This window comes from Hypanus sabinus, chromosome 6, assembly GCF_030144855.1.
Source record: "Hypanus sabinus isolate sHypSab1 chromosome 6, sHypSab1.hap1, whole genome shotgun sequence".
Lineage (NCBI taxonomy): Eukaryota > Metazoa > Chordata > Chondrichthyes > Myliobatiformes > Dasyatidae > Hypanus > Hypanus sabinus.
The window spans coordinates 82,768,379-82,789,164 of record NC_082711.1 but is presented as its reverse complement, the minus strand read 5'-3'; the positions used below and the strand labels follow the sequence as shown (position 1 = coordinate 82,789,164).

Sequence of the window (20,786 nt, the reverse complement as noted above, 5' to 3'; positions counted from 1 at the left end):
CATCCTTGACCCTTGCGCCAGGGAAGCAACATACCATCCTGGAGACTCGTTTGCAGCCGCAGAAACGCCTATCTATTCCCCTTACAATCCAATCCCCTATCACTATAGCTCTCCCACTCCTCTTCCTTCCCTCCTGTGCCGCAGAGCCACCCATGGTGCAATGAACACGGCTGCAGCTGCCTTCCCCTGATGAGACATCTGCCCCAACAATATCCAAAACAGCATATCTGTTTAGGAGGGAGATGACCTCAGGGGAATCCTGCACCACCTGCCTACTGCTTCGCTGTCTAGTGGCCACCCCTTCCCTTTCTGCCTGGTTAGCCTTTACCCGCGGTGTGGCCAACTCACTGAACGTGCTATTCATGACTTTCTCAGCATCGCAGATGCTCCAGTATGAATCCAATTGCAACTCTAGTCTGCCAGAAGCTGCAGTTGGACACACTTTATGTACACAGTTGTCAGGGACACTGGAAGTATCCCTGATTTCCCACATGCTGCAGGATGAACAAACCACGGGGTCGATCTCAGCTGCCATGACCTACCCAATACTTGCCTCAACTTTTGAAACTTCCTCCTTTGAAGGAAACTTATCTGGCCTTACCTCACTTGGAGTGAAGCTCGTCCCCCGCCTCTTCTCATCAAAGCCTCAAATCTCCACTCCTTCACCGGCCCACCAACTCACTGGCCACTCTGCTTGAGGTAACCCTCTATTTATTCATTTGAGCTTTTCAAACTGCTTGGTCACCTGACCTCGATTGCCCAATCAGCTCTTTCTGCTGAGTCTTAGCCATTCAAATCTTGATTGTCTAATCAATGGCTTTCTGCTGACCTATTCAAATCTTGATTGACTTGATTGCACAGTCCAACTGCCAGAATCTCTCGAGTCAAAGCCTCAAATCTCCACTCCTTCACTGGCCGCTTTTTCAAGAGTTTGTTTGCTTATGGATGCAGGTAGTGATAGTGGGTATAGATATTGCTAGGGGAGAACTTAGTCAAATGGTCAGATACAGCCTTGACTAAGACACTAAGCTGCATCAACTGCAGTGCCATGGTTAGGACATCTCCTTCCGTACACTTCGCAGTGCAAGGGAGGAATCCCATTTTTGCAAACTACACTAGAGAAAGTCATAGGCAGAACTAGGAAAAGCACTCTAGAGTGCGGAGAAATCTAGAGTCCAAAATTAAATGGATAATTAAATGGAGGGTATTCCATGCTATTCCTGACTTGTGCCTTGTTGACTTTGGAAAGGCTTTGGCTCCCATAAGCGAATTCAACTTTGGTAGAATTCCAGGCCTCTGAAATAAAAACAGAAAATGCTGAAAAAACCCAGGTCAGGCAGTATTTTCAGCATTTTCTATTTTTATTTCAAAGGGGGAAAAAATTGCTATTTTAAGTATTTATTATTATTTGGATGAAGGTTGTGATGAAATCTACAGTGGAGTTCATGCCAAAACCCTAACTGTGCACTGACAAGCACATTATTGGTTAGCACCACTACATAGTTAATGATTTTAAAATAGGTTGTTTGGGTGTCAGATTGAGTTTGTCCTGCTTTTAGTGAACAGAAACTCATTTGTATGGGCAGATGCTAGTGCTGTTGCTGTACTGGAGGCATGGCGAGTTCCAGAGAATGGGACTTCAATCAGGTAGTTGTCTGGTCTTATATTTTTTTGCAATACAATTAGGTGAAGTTTCCAAATAGGGAACTGGGGCTGGCCACTGGGATAATTCATTCCCCCCCCCCCCCCACACACACACACACAGAATTTCAGATTTTAAAATTTTTGACCTTGAGGAGATGTGAATGTTCAGTCATGGCTGAGAGCACAAAAGTCAGAGGTCACAAAATTTAGAGGATGTAGTGCAGAAAAGTGTAGTTGAATCAGCCATTATGCATGTACATATGCCAAAGTACATTAGGTCTACTCAGAATCATTTTTTTACATTCCAAATACTGATGTTACTGCATACTTATGCAATATTTTACATTATAACATGAGTTATCATATGCAGCATCAAGTATTTCAATTAATCTGGTTTATTACAAGAAAATATGTATCAAATTTCATCATGCAAAAAAAATAATCTGATGCTTTCACATCAACATGAGTAATTATCAGCTTGAAAAGAACAGCACTAAACTGGAGAACAACCATATATTCTACAGAAAACGAATAGCATGTCTGACTAAAACTGAATGTCAACATGAATATGGCCCTCCTATTTATTCTACAAATGCTTATAGGTATTTGCTTTCCCTACAAAAAAAATGTGGAACTTGGTTCACATATTTTTAAGATGTGGTTGGAAAAATCTGGCTCACCAATGAGTTTTGCTTAAAGCAGCCACATGAATCTGAATGAATGAAAATCTTATTTTTCTTTGTCCAGTAGGGTCAACATGAACTATAAACTTCAGATTGGGAAGGGCTCAGTGAAGCTTAATCACCTCGGCCTATTAAATGACACCCCCGGTTTCCTTGGCTGTGTAAGTCTAGGGAAGACACTCCCTGGTCCCACCAAACTCGTGCGATTGAAATGGCTCTCCCACCCCAAACTCCAGTTTGTGTGGATGCTGTGTAATTTGCTACCCGTTACAAATTAGTGCTACAAAATAACAGACGACATACTGCAAACGATTAAAAGAATTATATTTATCAATCCTAACTTTAGTAACTCTTTAGTTAAGAGAAAAAAAAATTAGTTAAACAATCAAACGTGCACAAGTTGGAGCTCATCTTGAACTTCTGTCACTCACGCGCTCAGCCCTTGTTCTGCAAGAAAGCACACACCACCTTCCAAATATTGCTCATGGTCCACCTCAAACAAACAGGTCTCCCATTGGGTCATATCCTATGACCAGTTCCCCCCAGTGTCTTCTCTCTTCATCACCTGCTAAACAAAAGGCCCAAGCCCAACCTTAGTATCCTTCACCAGAAAAACCTCCCTTCAGTTCTACCATTCTAATTGGTTGGCACACATTCCTCATCATCCCTCATCCTCAACAATAACCCAAACAGACTGAAAGCAGAACAGACTGCTCTTAGGGAACTGCTAATACAGCATAACAGTAAAGATGTGAACCAGGGCATTACATAACCATTTTGGTGTGTGTACAGGGATAACGAGTATTACCAGACTACATAAATGTGGAAAGACACCGATTCCAAATCAAATCTTATATCCAACAAGTACTGAATAATTGCTAAGTGATGATGCAAACTTAGAAACATTGCAACTTCACCAACATCTGATAATGAAGTGAAAAATCAAAGGTTAATTTTTCATCATATGTATAGGACACATGTCAAAATATTGTACAAAACAGGGAAAAAATAGCCAACATTTCTAAACACTGACTTCAACACTGGAATGAATCAACTGTAATTAATCCTTGAAAAATTTATACATATTAATCATAAAGAGAAAACACAGGAAATATTCAGCACATCAAGTAGCATCTGAAGACAGAAAGCAATTTATACTTCCAATCCAAAGGAGAAAGACTGGAAATGTTAACGATTTCTACATCCAGTGATGCTGCTTGACCTGCTGAACAGTTCTAACACTTTATTTTTGTAAAAAGTTCATACTGTTGCAAAAGTTTCAGATTTCTCAACCTTTTTTCAAAATACTTCCTACCTTTGAAATTTCCTCATGCCCAAAACCCCCAGTTACATTTACGTTCCTTCAATTCTGCCTCTAGCTCATCACACATAACGATACCTTCAGCTGCCATGTTTTTTCTGGAAATCCCTCTAGTTCTTTTAGCTTTCCCATCCTTAATGTTACAGGTTTAAAACAATTTTGTTTATCTGCCTTAAAAACTCCTAATGTGATTTGGTATCAAGTTTGTTTAAAAATACTTCTATAAAGTATTAAAAAAACAAAAAGGCAATTTTATAGGCAACTGCTAACATTCATTTATTTTGCATCCCTTTCCTGAATTCAGGAGAAAGGATGCCGAGAAGGTGGACATTTTTTTCCACAACCATTTCTTGATGGGTCTGAAAGCAAGGTTGTAGCCCCAAACTGCATTTATATAGCATCTTTCACATTCTAAGGATCACAAAATTCAGACACGGGGAACACTGTAATTAAATTTGATCTTACATACTCTCTGTTAATATGCATCCGTTAGTCAACAGACCATGGACTTGCACCTTAGAAGTTTCCAGGACACAAGCTTGGGCAAGGATTTTTTTAATGGAAGACTGGCAGTTGCCCAAGCTGCAAATCCCTCTCCATGCCACCGATGTTGTTCAAGGGATGGGCAAGGGCCGATGCAGCTTGGCACCGGTGTCATTGCAGAGCAATGTATGGCTAAGTGCCTTGCTCAAAACAACAACACGCTGCCTAAGCTGAGGCTTGAACCAGCAACCTTCAGATCACTAGACCAAAGCCTTAACCACTTGGCCACACATCAACACTTTCAGTTAGTAAGGACACATTAAAAGTATTCCAATTATTTAATTCTCAGTTACTTTTTAGCCACACCACAGCAATATAAAGATTGTACAACTGTTGCACTTTTTCTTGTCTTAATGCTGATTTCCTTCTTTTGCAGTGGTCTTAAATGATTTTGCATTATACAACCAAGCTGCATCGATTCCCTTTCCAGATTCATGTTCAGCAATCCAGCTGGGAAATGGAAAACGACATGCTACAACTTTGGCATCATTCTTCAACTCATTCTGAAGTTTCTTCTCTAAGGATTCCATCTGGAACAACAAAAAAAACAGATGTAAACTTCAAAGCAGGACCTGGTCCTAGTTTAAAATAAAAAAACTTCTGAATTTAGAATTTACACCAGACAGAAAAGGTTGAATTACTGCTGTTTTACTGTAACAAGCCATTCTCAGCCACATGACAACAGCATCTAAAACTTGATTTTTAATAGAAAATCATACCTTCAATACCAATTTCTGAGCTTCCAAAAAAAACATATTCTTCAGATACTATCTCCACAAGCCTTGAAAACATGTTTACCATCTGATGATGTGTCCAAGATAAAAATTTCTGTGTTTATCTCAATATCAAAATACTACAATGAAAACATTGTGCACATAGTTTCTTTCTGGTCTTTATTCGAAACTCCAAGAGAGCAGCCTACCACTCTGGCATGAACTTTCTTTTTAGCCATGCAAATCAGCTCCATACATCATGATGGCAAGATGAGCAAACTAGTGAGAATTAACACTGGCTGTGTATTATAAACCTATGCTCAATGAGTACCAAGATAGGTATATAACAATTTCAGTGAAGCATCTTACAGTTTAATAGAGGCCACAATAACCCAATAATTCTGGATTAGATTTAAACTCAAGATTCAATGTCCAAAAAATTTACCAATCTACTTATATCAAATAACTTATCCATAAATACTTCTAGTGCAATAAAACCATAGAGTTAGCCTCTATTTTTTTTTTTCAGTTCCAACTTAACTAGAACATTATGTTTAGGAAAATTTAGAAAAAACAAATTTCTATTCAATGTGTGTCCATGTCAGGAAAGTGCTGCACTAGAAGTGGAGCAGTGCAGTGTACATGTATATTGCAAGCAAACATGTAATTTGTCTGTAACACTTACCATCTGAGGAACTCCAAATATGACAACATTACTATATTCTGAGAAATTCACCTAGAAGTACAGACAAAAAATGCAAAATTAATTTTTCCATAAGAAAGACATAGGAGCAGAGTTAAGCCACTAAGCCCATTTAGTGCTCTGCCATTCCATCATGGCTGATTTATTATTCCTCTTAACCCTATACTCCTGCCTTTTCCCCGTAATCTTTGATGCCTGACTAAACAAGAATCTATTAACCTCCACTTTAAATATACTCAATGACATGGCCTCCACAACAACCTGTGGCAATCAAACAGATTCACCACCCTCTGGCTAAAGAAATTCCTTCTCACCTCTGTTCTATATGGACAACCATATTTGAATTTTAGGCTATGCCCTCTGTTCCTAGACTCATCCACTATAGGAAACATCCTCTCCACCTCGATTCTTTGGAGTTAGACCTTTCAATATTCAATAGGTTTCAATGAGATCCTCTCTCATTGTTCTAAACTCCAGCAAGTACAGGCCCAGAGCCATCAAGCATTTGTCATACATTAACCTTTAGATGACTAGAATCATTCCTGTGAACCTCCTCAGGACCCTCTCCAATGCCAGCATATCTTCTTAGATAAGGGCCCAAAACTGCTCACAATACTCCAAGTGCAGTCTGACCAATGCCCTATAAAGCCTCAGCATTAAACCCTTGATCTTATATTCTAGTCCTCTCAAAAGGAATCCTAAAATTTAATTTGCCATCCTTACCACTAACTCAATCTGCAAGATAACCTTTAAGGAAAATCTCTTTGCACCTCGGATTTTTGAATTTTCTCCCCACTTAGAAAGTAGTTTGTGCTTTCAATCCTCCCAAATTGCATGACCATACATTTCTCTACACTATATTCCATCTGCCATTTCCTTGCCCATTCTCACAATCTGTCCAAGTCCTTCTATAGACATCCTGCTTCCTCAACACTACATGCCCCCCAACCAATCTTCTATCATCCCCAAACTTGGCCATAAGACATCAATTCTGTCATCCAAATCGTTGGCATATAAAGTGTAAAGTGATCCCAATACCAACCCTGCAGAACACTATCAGTCACTGGCAGCCAGCCAGAAAGGGCCCCCTTTATTCTGACTCTTTGCTTCCTGCCAGTCAGCCAGTTTTCTATCCATGGAGGTACCTTTCCTGGAATACCATGAGCTCTTATCTTGTTAAGCAGCTTAATGTTCAGCATCTTGTCAAAGGCCTTCAGAAAATCCAAGTAAGCAGCATCCAATGACTCTCCTTTGTCTATCCTATTTATTATATCCTCAGATAATTCCGACAGATTTGTCAGGCAAGATTTCCCCTTAAGTAGGCCTTGGCCTACTTTATCAAGTGCCTCCAAGTACCCCAAAACCTCCTCCTTAATAATGGACTACAACATCTTCCAAACCACTGAAGTCAGGCTAAATGACCCATAATTTATTTTCTTCTAACTCCCTCCCTTCTTAAAGAGTGGAATGACATTTGCAATTTTCCAATTCTCCGAAACTATTGCACAATCTTGAAAGATTACTAATGCCTCCACAATCTCTTCAGCTGCTTTTCAAAGCTCTGAGGTGTAATCCACATAGTCCAAATGATGTATCTACCTTCAGACCTTTCACCTTCCCAAGCACCTTCTCCTTAATAACAACTATACTCACTTCTACCCTCTGACACTCTTGAATTTCTGACATACTGCTAGCGTCTTCCAGTGATGCAAAATACCTACGTTCTTCCACCATTTTGTTATCCCTGTTACTACAGCATCATTTTCCAATAGTCAAATATCCAATTACACCTCTCTTTTTCCCCTTTCTATGTTGTCTTTGACTTTCATTGTCACCACAGTTGCCTTATTCTCCTATTAGAATATTTTTTCTCCTTTGGGATGGATGCATCTATCCTGTGCCTTCTGAATTGCCCCAAGAAACTCCAGCCATTGCTGTTCTACTACCATTCCTGCTACTGTGCCCTTCCAATCAATACTGGCCAGCTCCTCTCTCATCCCTTTGCTCCACTGTGATTCTGACATTTGAGTTCATCTTCTCTCTCTCTCTCTCTCAAACTGCTTCCTATGGGGTCCTTAACCCTAAGCTTCATAATTAAATCTGCTTCAGTACCCAACACCTAATCGAGAATTACCTTTCCCCTAGTGGGTTCAACCACAAGCTGCTCTAAAAAAAAATCTGTCATTCCACAAATTACAATCTAGTACCAATCTGATTTTCCCTAATATACCTTCATACTGAAATCTCTTGTGACTATCATGTCATTGCCCTTAATACATGCCTTGTCTATTTCCCATTGAAATTTCCCACATCCTGTCTACTGTTCAGGAACCTGTGTATAACTCCCATCAGGGAGTTTTTATTCTTGCTGTTTCTTTACCATAACCACAAGGATTCTTCGCCTTCCGACCCCATGTCACCTCTTTGTAAAGTTTTGACTGCTATTTTTAAATCAACTGAGCTACCCCATCTCCTCTGCTCACCTGCCTGTCCGTTCAATACAATATGTATTCTTGGATGTTATGTTCCTAACTATGATCTTCTTTCAGCTACGACTTGGTGATGCCCAGAACGTCCTATGTGCCAATCTCTAACTGCGCTACAAGATCATCTACCTTATTCCGTTTACTACGTACATTCGAATATAACACCTTCAGTTCTGTATTCATCACCCTTTTCAATTTTGCTCCATGTTACAGTTCAGCTCATCCCACCAACTGCAATTCTGCCCTATCATCTGCCTGTCCTTCCTCACAGGCTCACTACGCACTGTGCCAACTTGGACACCAATTGCCCTGTCCTCAGCCCTATCACTCTGGTTCCCATCCTCTGCCAACTTATCTTAAACCCTCCTCGACAGCTTAAGATGAACAAAAATGGAAAAATACTCTAAAAATAGTGCTGTGGGAATGACACAAAATGTATTGGTACCTTCCAGAAATCAGAGATGTAAAATCTAGTGTGGCGGTGCACTCCTTGCTGCCATGCTCGGTACCTGGAGTACCAAACTAGCCAAGGATTCAGTTCATAACCAACTGCTCGAAAACCTTGCTTTGCTGCTGCAATTACCTATGATGAATACAGTAAAATAACCCAAGTTTAAGAGTATATTAACAGAAAATCTAAGGAACATTTATTTAGACAATAAATGATTTTTTGATTCTTCGCTGTCCCTATAAAATTTGTTTTGGAACTTTTAGATTTCTGTAAAATAATCTGAAAAAGTTATTAGGGATTTAAATAGTCTTATGCTTTGTACTGTGATATTCTAACGTGAAACATGCTTCAGGTTCACATGCAAACATCTGGTGAAAAACTCTCTCTTCAATGCTGTCTAGGATTTTGCAGGCATAAACCATCTTGGGCTAGAAAATCTAAGGTAGGCCTGTGCGAAAAAGAAAAATCAAATATACATTTACAGGTAGTCCCCGAGTTACGCACGTCTAACTTGCAAACAACTCAACTTACGAACAGAGGAAGGAGAACACCATCCGCCATTTTAAGTCATTGCCATTGACACTGTGTTGAGTGTGTAACTTTGTATTTGGCTTAAACTTTTCTTAGCAAGATTAACCCTGACACCCCTCCCCCCACTTTTCCAGTCGGCTGGTGGTGCAGTGAGATCAGCACCAGTCTCGAGAATGGAGGTTCCCAAGGTCGATCCAGTGACAGACCACTCCCGAGCATGCTCTCCATCCATGCTGGGTTGACGTTGAGCTCGCAACTCGACCTCAAAAAAAAAACACTGCTACCTCCAGTTTAAATTCCCATGTGGAATATTGTGTAGGATCAAATACCTAAACCCAAACACAAACCCAGCACAGCCCCCACTTGTCCCATTTAACCTGTCTAAGTGCGGTGGACTTTAGGACCCGGGGAATTCAGTGTGGTGGTCCTTAGGACCCGGCGGAGCTCAGGAGCTGCTGCCCGCAGTGTTTCTGTTCCATTGATGGGAAGCAATCACAATTGAAAATAAATTGGAAATAATAAAGCATTTGGAAAGAGGTGAAATGCCATCGGTCATTGGAAAAGTATTAGACTACAGTAGGTCAGCAATCGGAACAATTTTAAAGGATAAAGTGAGAATAATGGAGCATGTGAAAGGCCCTGCCCCAATGAAAGCTACAATTATTACTAAGCAACACAGTGGTTTAATTATTAGAATACTTACGTTTCTTAAGTGTTTTATATGCATAGAAAGGTAAAATATATACTATATACTAAGACAAACGTTTGACTAACTGACACTAAATAATACCGGATGTACTTGTTCCAACTTACGTACAAATTCAACTTAAAGATAGTCTCAGGAACGGAACTTGTTCGTAACCCAGGGACTGTCTGTAATACAGACTGTCTTTTTACTAAATTGTGCAGTGACTCAAAAATGAATTTCATCACATGAAATCAAGGATGGAGCACATGCAGTACCATTTTCAATTATTTGATCTCTCTCAATTTTTGTATTTCTATTGTAAATTTCTATGTCCACAATTAGGCAAGCTGAGCATGATTTTCCATGAATGGTTTAATTTTGTGATTCCCAAGAATGTAAAAGGTGCAGTATAAATGCAAGATCATTCCTTCTCCCTCCCTCAACCCCACCTTATTGTCAATAAACAGTCCTGGAAACAAAATAGCTAATATATTTCTTTTAAAATATTTTGAACTCAGATTCTTACTCTCTCGATCAAATCATTGCTATGTATTCATTCCCAGCTATCTTACACACTCAGTAGCCACTTCATTAAGTACCTAATAAAGCAGCTATTGGGTGTACATTCATGGTCTTCTGCTGCTGTAGCCCATCCTCTTCAAGATTCAATGTGCTGTGTATTCATAGATGCTCTTATGCACACCACTGTTGTAAGTTATTTGCATTACTATCACCTTCCTGTCAACAAGTGTTTTTGCCCAGAGAACTGCTCAATTGATTTTTTTTTAATTGCTTATTTATCACACCATTCTCTGTAAACTCTAGAGGCTGTTGTGCATGAAAATCCCAGGAGATCAGGAGTTTCTGAGATACCTAAACCACCCTGTCTGGCACCAACAATCATTCCATAGTCAAAGTCACTTAGATCACACTTATTTCCCATTATGATGCTTGGTCTAAACAACTGCACCTTTTGACTATATCTGCATGCTTTGGTGCATGGAGTTACTCTGCTCATCGGTTGATCAGATAATTGCATTAAAAAACAGGAGGTATACCTAATAAAGTGGCCACTGAGGGTATGCTTCTTTAAGTAAGTTCAAGAAGGACTAAATTTGCAATCATTTATAGTATTCTTAGTTTTTCTCCCCCACAATTCTACTATGCTTGTTATCAGTCCTACTCCTATGCACAAGGACAAGTGGATATATGTTTATTGTAACTAGTGCCTCTGGAGATGGTCCAGTGGAGGTTTATGAAAGTGATTCCAGGAATGAAAGGGTTAATGTATGAGGAATATTTGATGTCTCTGGGCCTGTACTCAGAAGAATGGGGGGGGGGGGGAGAAAGAGGGAGAGATCTTATTGAAAAGTAGCAAATTAGATAAAGTGTAGAGAGGTGATTTCCATTAGTGGTAAAGTCTAGGTCAGAGGGCATAGCCTCAGAATAGAAGAATATCCCTAGAACAAAGATGAAGAAGAATTTCTTTAGCCAGAGGGTGGTGAATCTGTGGAATTCAGTGCCACACAAGGCTGTGGAGGACAAGCCATAGGGTATATTTAAAGCAGAGATTAATTAGTTCTTTATTAATAAGGGCATCAAGGGACATGGGGATAAGGCAGGAGAATAGGGTTGAGGGGGAAAATAAATAAGCCATAGTTGAATAGTGGAGCAGACTTATTGTGCACATGACTTAATTCTGCTCCTACGTCTCACAGTTTTGATTGGTCTCTAAATATGTCACATCAGTGCAAAAATTAAGCATAACCAAACTATTTCATCCTTAGAATAGAATGCCAATCATAGTTTTTAAGCATTAGGTAGTATTTTTCTAAAAAATAATTATCTTCATTGTATCTTATATCTCTTTAACACACAACGCCTTTGGTAAAATTAGATAAAGAATTTCACTTTTTATTTTATCATCTAACTTTTTATCTTGCTTATGGGTGGGAATTGTTATGCCATCAATATTAAAGGAGGGAGGTCAGAAATTGTTGAACCTTGAAAGAGTCACCATTTTAATTTTATTATCAAACATTCCACATCATCCCAGCAGCTATTCAATGCAAATATTGATCTCAAGTCTTCGTCACATGTTGAGAAGAGCAGTTAATCACTCCAACATGGGATTCAGCTATTGATTCGCCAATAGTCCATTCACTGTGGAGAGCATTCTAACTGGTTCCATCAGTTACTGCAAAGGTTCAGTTAAAGCTGTACAGAGTTACAAACACAGCCAACTTCATCATGAGCACTGCCCCTCCAGCACAGAGGGCACCTTCAAAAGGCGATGCCTCAAAAAGGCGGCATCCATCATCACAGAAGCTGATGGGTTCTAGTGTTCTTTTATAGTTTCTTGTAGAAGTTAGGAAAGCAGCATAAAACTTGTTCCTTCTTGACCATTTTATTAAGAGTTAACAGAACAGATGAAATTTGAATAAACAGTGATAGAGGAAGCCAAGAGTAAAGAATTAAGATGATGCTGCTTTGTGTTTAGCTATTTAACATCCATAGGGATAAGGAAATTGCATTCAAATCTAGATAATAATTACCCAATTAGAAAATACTTATTCAATACCGCACTACCAAATTAACCAATGTGAAAACACTTATTCACTTAATGCAGAACAAAGAAACTTCTAGAGCTTTTCAAAATTATATTTTGTATAGCCACTAGAGGCATATTAAACTGTTACGTGGATACTATAGCCACTAGTAATCACAGCAAGCAATTACCTACATAAGTAATTATATAATACACAAGCATATAACTAAGAAAATAACAATTAAACATTCTAATCTGAGAATTAAACAATCGGATCAAACAACTCTTAAAGGGGCCACGCATCTGTTCTTTATCTGCATTGTACATTTATTGTGTTTATTTTGGTAACTAGTCACGAGTGGGAGAGCAGTAAAAGTGAGGGGAACGAGTCACATATCGGCTTGGGACCGACGGATGACACTTAGCTTACACACTTGGGCACGCTTAAGTTTCATTGCTTCAAGACTTTTAACTTGCTAATAAAGGTTTGAATAAAGGACTCAACTTTTGAAACATTCACTACTGGAGCAGGGATCATGTCATGCAAGTGTAACAATTCCATTGGGTCACAGGCAGCAACAATTGTTTTGGTGTGGCTGCGATATTCTATTAGCAGAAGTTTTCGAGTTATACCAGACGAACGTTAGGATTGGATATGTCTGTGAAATTGTGAGCACAGCAGCCTGGAGCAGCTTGTGGCAAGTAATGAGCTTTTGTCATCTCAAGTTGCTTCTTTGTGTTTGGAACAATTTTGAACAGTCAGCACTGCCCATCTATCCAGGGACTAAAGGCTGCAAGCTGTATGGTGGTGTTTGACTGAAGAGTCAACCCTTGGTTCTGTTGAAAAGCTGAACTGAATTTGCCATTGTTCTGCATGCTTTGTGCACTTGAGGAACAACACAAGTCAAGCTGGAAGCAAGACCTTGAAGTCAAGACTAAGACAGAATTTCTTTCCCATGCGATGTTAAAGGTCAGATTGCAGGATGAAATAAAAATATGTGTTTACAAAGCCACAGAACAGACTGTGACTACGTACAAAGCTGAAGACAGCACTTCTAACATGTGTACAGCACATTCTATTGCTAGCAAAGCAACTTGTGTGTCTAATTAGAATGGAAGCTGATTTAGCTGAGTTGTATACAAGCTAACAAACATTGAAGAGATAAACACGCAATGGAAGAACAGCTTCAGAAAAAGGAGCAACTTAAACTGCAGGAAGAAATTGCAGCCAAGATGGCCAGAGTTAAAGTGCCAAGGGCTTCAAGTGCTGAGAGTGCTAAATGTGCACCAGCAGAGCAGTTCTATGATGAGAGTTCCTACATTGACTTGGAACAAAGAAAATCCAGCATTCTCAATGTCAATGTGGATACACTTGAGGAACAAATGCATAAGTCACAAGTCTGAACCCTGAGGGGTAGCTGAAGGTATTCCCTCTCAGCCTGTACCAAGGAGGCAGTCTGAACCCATGTCATATCTGAAGACATTGATTTACTGTTGATGGCACTTGTGTTTCAGATGCTGGCAGTCTAAACGTTGCACCAGAGGCTACAAGGATGCAAAAGGAAATAACAAGTATAATAATGAAACAACACATTGCATTTCTGCCATTCAGATCTTCACTGGCAACCCATTGCAGTATCATTCATTTATGAGGGCTTCTAAGAATAACACTGAAATCTGAAAGTTGCAATGCCATGGAAGACATGTGCGAGTCAGACTGCCTGCTGCCATGAATAAATTATGCAATAAACTTTGGGGTAAACGGAGATCGGTGGTCTATAAACTGCAAGAAAGACATAACCATAAGGTTACTTTTTCTGGCATTGTTGATTTTATTGAAAGGCAAATAAAGATAGCTACACACCCAGTGTTACAATGTCGGCAGTAGGTAAAGCCGTGAATTCAGTCCCAAGCTCAAGGAAGCAGCTTTGCCACTACCATGGCTATTATGGAAAGTGAAGCTAAAACTGCACCTGGAACTAATGAAAATGGTGCAGATTTGAAACAAGCCGTGAATGAAGCAAACATAGCAGCAACTGCAGCTCACAATGCCCTGGTATTTAATGGCCTTATGGGGCTGGTGATCATGATTGTAAACTTCCTATAATTTCAGTTCAGGTGAAGTCTAAGAAGCAACAAGACAGTGGGTACTCATGCTTTCCTAGATCAAGTACAGTACATAGAGCAGTTTTCTCACGAATAAGCTCAACCTGATAGGAAAAGGATCACATATGTCAACAGAACACTGTGAGCAGCCATGTTGTTTCAGGATTGGAAGTGGCTGGCTGAGATTGTGAAAACTATTGTGAATTGCCTAACATCTATACACAGGAATGTTTGCCTGTCCACAATGGGATCATTCCACGTCAGAGGTCTTCAGGAATGATCTCACCTGAAGCATATTCATTTGCCAGAAGTTGATCTACTGACTGGGTTGGAAGTGCCAAAGGCAATAGAGCCATTGCAATTGATTCACAGTATAAATGATGGACCCTGTGCAATCACAACAATGTTTTGTTGGACTGTTAATGGACCACTGGAAGGAGACCGTGGTGATAGAAGAGAGCAAGCTCAGCCAGAGCTGACAATTAATGGGACTTCATTTTTGTGCTTCGATGAGCTTTGGCAGCAGCAATTCAAAACAGATTTTCTTGAATGCAGTCAGGAGGACAAGAGATCACAAACTAGGATAAACTTCTTACCAAAAGAGGGTATTTGTGTAAATGCTGATATTGTGGGTCTCCTGTGTCCTGGTAGCCTGTAGATTTCTGTATTGCACATTTATTATGGTAACTAGTCACAAGTGGGGGAGTGTTAAAAGTGAAGAGAATAAGCCGCATATTTGTGCTTTGCTCATTGCAGTTTGTAGTAGCTTGGGGCCGACGGATGTCATGTCTTTTGCTGACAGCTCAGTAACACTTAGCTTACACTTGGATATGCTTAAGTTTCATCACTTCACAATTGTATGTTTGCTAATAAAGGATCGAATCAAGGATTTAACTTTTGAAACAATCTCTACTGGAGCTGGGGTGTGTCGTGCAAGCACATACAGGTATAACAAATCCATAGGTTCACTGGCAGCGGCAATTCATTTGGCTTTAGCTTTGGTTTGGCTGTTACAACCCCCATTACTCAGAACATGCTCTCTCCTTTTTGCTACCAGAGAGGAGGTACAGAAGCCTTAAGTTACACACTCGAAGTTTTATGAAGAGCTTCTTCGCCTCCGCCATCCGATTTCTGAATGATGGGGGGAATGGCCTAATTCTGCTCCTATGTCTTAAGGACAATGAACCAACCCATCAACAATACCTCATATTATTACTCTTTTTGGACTATATATACACGTCAGTGATAGTAAAACTGATTCTGAAACTGATTCAGATTCAACCGCTCAAAGACTCCTTGATTACCCGATTTATAACTCAACTCTAACTCTAAAATGCACTGCGACATGCAACTAGAGGTGAGCGTGACCACTTCAAAAACCTATTTTATCTTTAAGTTACAAGTTACTCATTGAACTAGCATCATTGTTCTAAACCAGATTCACTTTGTTTTGAAAAGATGCTGTTTGTGTTACAAGGACAGCTGTATTACATTCAAAAATAAACACAGCAATTTAAAATATTGTAAGCAGGTGAAAGCAATACTTCATGTTTTCTTTTGATATAAAGAGCAGCCCACACGTTTGGAAGGATAAGAGAAAAAATTAAAAGAACATGACCTGAATTTTGAGGTAGCTCATCCACATAAACTGGCAGCATCTGAAGCAACCAGAAACTGTGTAGTTTCCTCAACGATTCAAAGATAGTTTACTTTTTTTAATATAATCCACATGCAAAAAATTTTCTGTTCCCTTTTATTTCTATACCGTAGACTCCTTATATCATCCACCCCCTCAGAAACTGCCCTTGTAACCCTTGCAACTGTTGCTCCATTTCCAAGTTCACTTTCCTCTCTCAGGCCAGTCCTTGGTATATTACCACCTCCCAAATTCACATCCATTTTATCTACAATACCTTATTTGAAGGCACTCTGCTATTCAAACCTTTACTTGGGGCACAGGGCCAAAATGACTCTTAGTGAGTGACATCCAGTGATTGGGATAAATTGCCTTTTCCCTCTTCCACAGTCTTATGTACAGATGATCATGTGGAAGTTGCAGCAAATTAAGGGTTAAGATGTCTAGTCAAAATAATTTACTGATAGTGTGCAGTCAGCCCAGGCAAGACAAGTTTTTTGAAGAGTACATCTTCCCTTTGCATAGCAGGAGACCAGTCATCTGGCATACCAAAACAAGTTTTCAAAGTAAGGATTCTAGGGTGACACTTTCTTTACTAATCCTGGAGTATTACTGGCCTTTAACGTGGAGATTCTATTGGCTATTAATTTCTGTGTTATCGTGGTGTGATTGATTATGCAAATAAGGAAATTCATTATGCACAAGGTTACCAATTTGGTCAATATCTGTATCCAACTAGTCAATTCTGTATAAAAATGGCATTCCTTTGTTCAAATCAGTGTGGTGACAAGGGCCATACTGTTCTCCCTGTGCACAAGTAAGTAAAGTGTTAATGAGGAACAAATGCAAGTTTTCAGAGTCCATTTAATGGGCGACGGCAATCACACAATCCACCACAAACCTCTCTCCACTGTCAGCCAGGCGTCACTCACCTTGTTCAGTTTACATCTACCTACTTATATTCTGAGAATTACCAGCACTTTCGATGAGCACACCAAGATGCAAAATGCAATACAGTCACACACAGGACATGTAGTTATGATCCAGCACATACACTCACAAAATAATATTAGCACAAGTTCCTGAGTGCATGGCCCAAACATGCTACAGGCCACAACATGCGAAGCGTATGTTTATGTAAGACAGCATAATGCTACTGGCATTACTATAATAAAACAAGCAGCCATATCAACATGTGAAACAGCAGCAATAAAAGATGAAAAGTGACCAGTGCATGTCTGGGAGTTTGGGGGAGGGGAGAATTGCAGCAGAGCATTCAAACATAGTACATGTGTGCTGGCTGGCAGCAGGGTGTCAAGAAGCCTACAGCCTGGAGGGGAAGAAGCTATCAGACAGCCTGACAGTTCTGGTTCTTATGCTGTGGTACATTCTGCCTGATGGGGTCAAAGAGATTGTGGGAAGGATGAGAGGAGTCTTTTGACAATCCTGGAAGCACTGCATATGCAGCACTCACGTGTCCTGAGAGGGGAGGGGGCAGCAGAAGGGGTGGGGGGGGGGGAAGAAGAGACACCAGTGTTTTCAGCAGTGCTCACTTTCTGCTGCAGGGTCTTGAGATCTGATGCAGTGCAATTCCATAGCAGACAGATACACTGTTGGTCAGGACACTTCTCAACAGCGCTCTTTTCTGTTTTTGCTCCTCCATAAGCATCTATACTTCATTCCTCCTATTTATTATTTACATGTTGCTACTATGTATCATCTGGGTGAATATACAAGGACTTCAACTTGCTCCATCTCATCAATACCTCGCCATCATTTCCACAGTCTCTAAATTGTCATTCTGGTTGGTGAATTTCAACTAGAAAGAAAAGCTATTTTTGCCAATAAAATGTTGGAAACCATCATCTACTTCTGCCATCAACTCTATTCCTCAGATTCCATCACTTACCTGACAAGCATTGTAAATTGCACTAAGTAATTATCAAGATTGTATCAAATTTCATCCAGAATTGAACTTCAGCCCACACAAATGGCATCTATTTTTATTTTCATAACATCACCTAGTTCTTCCATTGCTTCAGTTCTTTTATAAAGAAACCCACTTGCAAGATCCGGGAGTCACTGGCAAGATAAACATCATCACCCATCCTGGTTAATGCTAAAGATAAACCAGTCATCAATGAAGGGTGGTAAGCTGTTCTTCTTTGAAATTATGCCCTTCTGCAGATACACTTTGTGCTATACAGTCGGCCTTCTTTATCCACGAGGATTGGTTCCGGGACCCCTCGCGGATACCAAAATTCGCGGATGCTCAAGTCCTTTATTGTACCTGTCTCAATGCAGTGGACCTTAGGACCCAGCGGAACCCCAGACCTTATTTAACTTGTCTCAGTGCGGTCGACATCAGGACCCAGCGGCAGAACTCTGAATCCGCAGCGTTTCTGTTCACAAAAATAATCACGATCACGATTGAAAATAAAGTGGAAATAATAAAGCGATTGGAAAGAGGTGAAATGCCATCGGTCATTGAGAAAGCGTTAGGCTACGTTGGTCAACAATCAGAACAATTTTATAAAGTGGGAAAGGCTCTGACCTGATGAAAGCTACAATTATTACTGAGCAACAGAGTGGTTTAATTATTGGGTTTTGGGTTTTTGATCCTCACATCAACCCGGCACGGTGGAGAGTGCACTTGGGAGCGGTCTGTCACTGGATCGAACCCGGCGCTGAAACATATGTTCTTCAGTGTTTTATATGCATAGAAAGGTAAATTATATACTATATACTAAGACAAATGTTTGACTGACACTAAATAATACCAGATGTACCTGTTCTGACTTACTTAGTAAGAGAACTTCCGATTTTTTTTGATCCCGATCCACGATAACCCACGCACATCCTCCCATATACTTCAAATCATCTCTAGATTACTTATAATACCTAATACAATGTAAATGCTATATAAAATAGTTGTTATACTGCATTGTTTAGGGAATAATGACAAGAAAAAAAAGTCTGTACATGCTCGAACAACAAGTGCTGGAAGAGCACTTCCGGGTTTTTGCAGTTGGCGGTTGGTTGAGTTCGCGCATGCGGAATTCGCGGATAAGGAGGGCTGACTGTTCTTCTGAATAGGATTGATTAACCAAATGCTGTCCTGGCCAGAGTCTCTTAGAGGATCATGAAGCTTTTGTATTAACTACCTCAGAGTCACTGAACATATATGCACAGAACAGCACAGGAACAGGTCCTTCTGCTTATGTCTCTGCCAATCCAAACTATCCCATCTGCCAGCACATCATCCTAACAATGGTACATCTCGTGTACTTTTCCTGTGTTGAAGACACTATAGAAAGAACTATTATCTGAAACATATATTGTTTCTTTCTGCAGCTGTTCCCTAATTTGTTCACATTTCCGGCAAGTCTTTGCCTTTGGATACAAGTGCATGTTATTATCGTACTAGTACTGAACGTGGATAACAAAACAGGCAACAATTTTTATGACAACCCTGAGTTAATTTGTTGGCGTTATTCATTTGAAACCCTGAATCCCCTGCGAACTATCTCCAATGATTACGATTTCTTAGCTTCCCTGTGGTAGGATGCAGACTGATCTGGGACTCGGTTCAATGAATCCCCTCTCCAGGTCTGTCTCTAATTCCCTGGTCTCCGTCGCCTAGCCTAACTCTTCCCATTCCTCCTCCATCACCTCCTTTCCCGCGGACACTCACGATCCTGCCGTCCCCGCTGCCGATGTCGACGAGAGCTCCCCGGTGGCCATTCAGGAGCTGTAGCACATTCTCTACCTGGACCGGAGTAGCCGGGACGAAGGGCAGGCAAAAGCGTCTCAGTGCCGGGGCCACAAACGGTGTTGCCGCAGCGTATAAAGCGAGAACCGCGGCGCCCGAAGCACCCAGCAGCACCAACCCCCAATTCGGTTTGGTGCCCCTCCCTGCCTCGGAGGCCGGTTCACAAGCCGTGACCCCCGCCGACATTCAATAAAGCCAGACGTCAACTTGCTGCGACGGAACACTTAGAGCAAGATGGTGCTATAGGGAATACAGTCCGGTTGGCTACGGCTTACAACGTGCGGCCTTATGGCAGGTTCCGCCTCGTGAAAGAACAGTAAACTCCTCAAAATATGCTGTGGCTCCGTTGGTATTCTGTCGGTGAGGCTGTGAAGTGTGAAAAGAAAACCTAATATTTCAAAGATAGTGGTTGTCCTTGTGTATTAGCATTCCAACTGGTGTTCGCCGCGGTATTTTCACCGCTAATAGCACACGGCAACCCCATTTAACCTTTTTTTTCTACCGGCCGTACACTCTTTGGGATCTCACAAACAATAGAAAATCTGCAGATGCTGGAAATCCACAACGACACACTCAAAATGCTGGAAGAACTCACCAGGCCAGGCAGCATCAATGGAAAGAGTAAACAATCGATGTTTCTGACTGAGAACCTTCATAAGTCCTGATAACGTTAACTATTTACTCTTTAATATAAATCCTGCCTGGCCTGCTGAGGGACTGACTTCTTGAAATCTGTCCGACTTTCTACTTGTAAAAGATCGTGAATTATCTCAACTCTATTTACAACCTTCTCGTATTCATCATTGATTCCCCCTACCCCACACACTAAGATGACCCCAACAGATTCGCAGGTAAACTGTTCCCTGAAAGGACGTGCTAGGGCCCTGAATGGAAATGAGGGAAGGGATGAATGGGCAGGTGTAGCATTTCTGTCACTTGTAGGGATATGTGCGAGGAGTAA

General features: G+C 40.6%; 1 protein-coding gene across 2 annotated transcripts; it reads right to left on the bottom strand.

The window, feature by feature from the left end:
* Positions 1-2,634: 2,634 nt before the first annotated feature.
* Positions 2,635-20,219, bottom strand: LOC132395638 (ATP synthase subunit C lysine N-methyltransferase-like). 2 transcript variants are annotated; one of them, XM_059972526.1, is made up of 4 exons: positions 19,823-20,219; positions 8,539-8,676; positions 5,590-5,640; positions 2,635-4,721 (listed from the first exon to the last, which is right to left on the bottom strand). In XM_059972526.1, exons 1-4 carry the CDS (start codon positions 20,009-20,011, stop codon positions 4,542-4,544), a joined length of 558 nt encoding a protein of 185 aa, XP_059828509.1. In that variant the 5' UTR covers positions 20,012-20,219; the 3' UTR covers positions 2,635-4,541. The 2 variants fall into 2 exon arrangements, with proteins under 2 accessions (XP_059828509.1, XP_059828508.1); XM_059972525.1 differs by having other exon boundaries at positions 19,748-20,137.
* Between the last annotated feature and the right edge of the window lie 567 nt (positions 20,220-20,786).